General features: G+C 29.8%; 1 protein-coding gene across 2 annotated transcripts; it reads left to right on the top strand.

Moving 5' to 3' along the window:
* Nucleotides 1-426: 426 nt before the first annotated feature.
* On the top strand, nt 427-4,835 carry LOC139897183 (MADS-box protein SOC1-like). 2 transcript variants are annotated; one of them, XM_071879856.1, is made up of 8 exons: nt 427-552; nt 784-990; nt 3,025-3,106; nt 3,456-3,523; nt 3,783-3,882; nt 4,000-4,041; nt 4,275-4,316; nt 4,487-4,835. In XM_071879856.1, the coding sequence occupies exons 2-8, from the start codon at nt 809-811 to the stop codon at nt 4,616-4,618; spliced, it is 648 nt and encodes a 215-aa protein (XP_071735957.1). In that variant the 5' UTR covers nt 427-552; nt 784-808; the 3' UTR covers nt 4,619-4,835. The 2 variants fall into 2 exon arrangements, with proteins under 2 accessions (XP_071735957.1, XP_071735958.1); XM_071879857.1 differs by lacking the exon at nt 4,275-4,316.
* The last annotated feature ends 227 nt before the right edge of the window (nt 4,836-5,062 follow it).

Raw genomic sequence — 5,062 nt, forward strand, 5'->3', positions numbered from 1 at the left:
AGCTAGTTCATTGATGATATTTTAGGAACTTTGCTTATACTAATTTATGAGATCATATTTAAAAGATTTAAGATATAAGATATAAAATGTCGTGGATGATTAGGACTTCAATTCATATTTTAAATGATAATAATAATCATAATGATTAATGAAAGGTGTAGGTGGTTTACATTAATAAAGGATTTATCTTCTTTGCATGTTGTATATTATTGACTTTTGGGGCCATAGTCAATAAACTTGTAAAGAGTGCATTACATTTGTAAATTACCAACTAAAAAATATTATTGGCATTGAATTGGATGTGTTTAGTTTGTAATCATCTTTCTTTTTTAAAGTTTGAGGAGATTAATCAACCAATAAATAATGCACTTTATCAAATATTTGTTTATTAGCCTATATGGTAAGGCCTATTTTTCCTCCCCAATCACACTTTACTCTCTACAAATTTTACACACATTTCTCTCTCTCTCTCTCTCTCTCTCTCTCTCTCTCTCTCTCATACATACACTCTTTCTGACTACAAAGAACACCAATTGGAACTTTGCTTCCCTTGTTAGTTCCTTTTCTTTCTAGACATATCTCCTTATAGAAAATCCTAAATTTAGCAACATAGTTTGCATCTTTTTTTGTTCTATTGCAACTTTTTAGCACTTGAAAAAACTTCTATTTTTGCTTCATTAACAAGCTAATACTTTTAGGGTTGTGTTATTAATGAATCTTAATATGTGTTCTAATGATATATAGTTAATATGGTTTATTGGTTCTTTGTTCATGAAATATTAGGTGAATTTCAAGAAACATAATTAAGATGGTGCGAGGAAAGACTCAAATGAAGAGGATAGAGAATGCTACAAGTAGACAAGTTACTTTCTCCAAAAGAAGAAATGGTTTGTTGAAGAAAGCTTTTGAGCTTTCTGTGCTTTGTGATGCTGAAGTTGCTTTGGTTATTTTCTCACCAAGAGGAAAGCTTTGTGAATTTGCAAGTTCAAGGTTTCATCTTTTTCATTCATTTATGATTCTTGATTAATTGAAACTAGTGGGCTTTTCTTTCTTTTTCATTTTCTTCATGCATATACATACATATACCATCTAAATCAAACATGTGTTCTTTAATTTGATCTTTCTCTATTTTTAAACTATTAATATTAGGGTTTCTTTCTTCTTCCCCTCCTTGTCCAAAGGGTATATAACAAGAAATCACTATCACTTAGAGGTATTAAAATCCATCTTAGTTACTAGGTGTAGTTTGTGAGGAGAGTCAAAAAACATAATTTCATTTATTTCGGGGAATATATATAGTGACTAATTAAAGGTACATGATGTATGAAAAAAGGTTTTTACTTGGTGATCAATGGAAGATGTGATTACAACTTTCAATCTAATCTCTAATCCGGTTATGGTCCCGTAATTAATCTTTGATTAGCGGTTCAATCTACCATTTGGGTTTTATGGAGATATCGTACTGAGACCACTTTTTTTATTTAAAAACCAAGACAAGTGACGTACTATGTGACGATATCAAGCTTCTTTGCTTCACTTGGATTTCTAGTAGGGGGAAGATGGAAACACAATCTTAGATAGAAAGAATTAATTTGTAATTCAGAACTTCTTTTTCCATGTAATATCTCTTTTTCTAACTTCTTTAGAAGATTATCTTATATAAAATATCATTTACTGTAAAAAAAGAGAAGAAATGTTTTAGATCTAATTAAAATCTTAACCGTTTAATTTCTTTTCTTTTAAGGTTTTCAAAAATATGTAACAATGTTAATGTATCATGGTTTAAGTTCCACAAACTTCTAATCTATTTTGAACTTTTAATCTACTCCGTATTTTTTAAGATCAATTAATTAAGTTAATACGCTTATGTACGGTCTGTAGATCTACATGTCTCGCTCTATAGAGATCGAATAGCACAGACTGAAATTAACCATCCTTTAAGATCCTTACATGGAATCATATTACATTTCAATTAGTCTTTTACATATTAACTGAAATTGAATTAATTTAATCATGAAAAACTTCTGACAAAAATTCATATAGTATTATTTATAGTGTGGTTTTTTTATGTTGTCTTTGTTCATATATGAAATATTGTGATAACCCATAAAAGATGTACAAACACAACTCCTCTTTGCCAAGCATGTTCCAAGAGCTTATAACATGAAGTGGTCTGTTTCATATATTCCAACTTCTTTTTCTACATATTTATATATATGCAGAAAGCAATCAGCTTTTGCTTTTCTTCTGATTTTGCCATAAAAGAATCAACTTCTAAATATATATATATGATCATAGTACAATATTAATTATATTATTTATGTACTATATAATAAATTACTAATTTGAGTAGTACTGTAATAATTATATAGTACAGATCGAGTACATGATATATTAAAAGAAAAAAATAATACATTCGAGTCATGTTATATACAGATATTTTGCACCAAATCAATCTTATGATTGTATTAATCAAGAAATTTTTAAACATAGCTAAAACCCTGTCAAACAAAGGTAGATTGTACTAACCCGGCAATTTTTATAGAAAAAATGGGCATATTTAATATCTTTAGTGTTGTTATCTAATCTCCAGATTAATGTATATATTTTTGCCTACTATATTCGTTTGCATATATGCTTTGCAATAGCTGTATATAAGTTTGACCCAGAATTACTGATATTAGTATTAATACTTTGTTTCATGTATCTATTACCATGGCTGATAATTAATAATTTGATTCAATTACAGTAGGACTGCAACACTAATACTTAGCCATTGCGAATAACACTTATGCGCCTGTTAATTTATCATATCAGTAAACAATGATTTTTTATCTAGTGAAATTCTCTATCTAGCATTTTCAGATAGTTTGTACAGTATGTCCTATGGGCATTATAGTATCACACATCACTTGTATTGTATTGTATTGTATTGTATTGTATTGTATTGTATTTCAAGCATGAAGATTTTTAGACAATAGTTATTTACGTACAACCTAACTTTCGCGTTCTAAATTTGTTCAGTATGGAGGAAACTATTCAACGCTATAAAAATCACGTGAAAGATGTTCAAACTGACAACTCTTCCTGTGTTGAAGATTCTCAGGTTTCAATCTATCTTACAAATACATATGTTTCTATAAGTAAACTTTCATTGATTGATCAGCTTCAAATTTAAGCCTGAAATTGATGCCATATTTTGATAATATTACTTGTAATACTCACAAATTGAACCCTAAACATGAAATACTAAACTTGATGAATACTTGACTTGATCTTGAATTTGAGCTTCTTGATGTTGGTTGCACTTGGACATCAAACCTTTGATATAATTTTAATTTAATTGCTACTAAAGTTGATATTGTTAATGTTACAGTCACTTGGCATTCTAATTTTTTAATTTCCTAGACGTTGTTTGCAACACCCGCGTGCACCTAATATAGTAATTTCATCAGTGGCAGCATTTAAAGGATGAAACAGAAAGCATGGCAAAGAAGATAGAGGCCCTTGAACTCGCAAAAAGGTTTGAATTTTGTGTTATGAATGTGAATAAAAAAAAAGACTTTTTAACAACAACAACAACAACATGCCCATCCCACATGTGTGAGGTATGGGGGAGGTGAGACGTAGACAACCCTTCCTCTATCCTAGAAAAGAGAGAAATCATTTCTCCACCCCGAGTGAAACACTCACAAGAGTAGAGAAAGTCATCCCTCTCTCTATTCGACGGATAAAGAGATGTTAAAAAAAAGACTTTTTAACATCTTTGAATTAATTAACAGAAAACTTTTGGGAGAAGGTTTAGGATCAAGCACATTTGAGGAACTACAAGAAATTGAACATATGCTTCAGAGAAGCGCATGCATCATTCGAGCTAGAAAGGTTACATTTTTACGATTAAAAAAAAAAACAAATTTCACTATAAAGAGCGAGTTCAGGTTTAGTTGAAGTTGAAAGTCTTTTACTTAATTAATTAATATGATTTTTATGGTGTTTCAGATGCAACTTTACACTGAACAGATTGAGGAACTAAAAGCAAAGGTACAATCTTCATGTTTAATGCACTAACAACTGTCAATATTGTTTGTTTTGTTGAAAGTATTCTGCTTGACTAATTGGATAAAATGATGAGTATCTAATTATGGTATATTTTATTGAACTTTAAGATAGGATCATATTACAATAGTTATGTAAATAATTTCATCCTTTCTAGTTTTTTTATCACATAAATAAAAGCAACACAAATATCTATTTCTTCATCTGAAATTTGGCAGGAGAAACTGCTAGCTTCTCAAAATGCGATGCTAAATGTAGAGGTAAGTTTTTTTTTTTTTACTTATATCTAAATTATAAGTTCGGCAAATTCTTACTAGAGCGAACTTTGTCACGCATATGTATTAGTTACTTCTAAGAGGAACCAGATCGTAGTTATTGGATTAAAAACAAAATGAGGTAATTAACAAACTTGAATTTAATTGTGTGACAGTGTATAATACAAACCAAAGAAAATATAGAAAGACAAGGAGCGATTGTACAAATTGCGGAATGTGAAGAAATTTCTGATGTGGAAACAGAATTATTCATCGGATTACCTGAAAAACGGAACAAACAAAGATAGACCTCAATGATTATGAGTATGTATGATCTGCTCATCATAAAATGCATATTTAATTTATGTATGTAAGTATTTATCAAGATCTTCCTATGAAATAGATCTCATAACGTGTGCATGATTCTATGTGGTATCATTGATTTGCAGAAGCAAATGTTAATGCAAAACAGAAACTAATTAATCTAATTTTGGTCTTGTACATATGAATACTCAATTGACAATGTCAAGGATCATCTCATTGTTGTTACATATTTTCTGAATTTTAAATGTAATCGTTTTGGCATCAGATTTTCGTCTTATTTTTCTCTAATCGGTCCCTTCATCAGTTTTTCCAAGTACTGTGATGTTCGTAGATTATACCTGTATAGCTATAGGATAATATTAGATGCATATTGAAAGCAGTGTTGTAAATCTCCTTATTTCTCACCGAGATCTCCCTGAGATCTCATT

Source organism: Rutidosis leptorrhynchoides, chromosome 3 (genome assembly GCF_046630445.1).
Source record: "Rutidosis leptorrhynchoides isolate AG116_Rl617_1_P2 chromosome 3, CSIRO_AGI_Rlap_v1, whole genome shotgun sequence".
In the NCBI taxonomy this organism is placed as follows: Eukaryota; Viridiplantae; Streptophyta; class Magnoliopsida; order Asterales; family Asteraceae; genus Rutidosis; species Rutidosis leptorrhynchoides.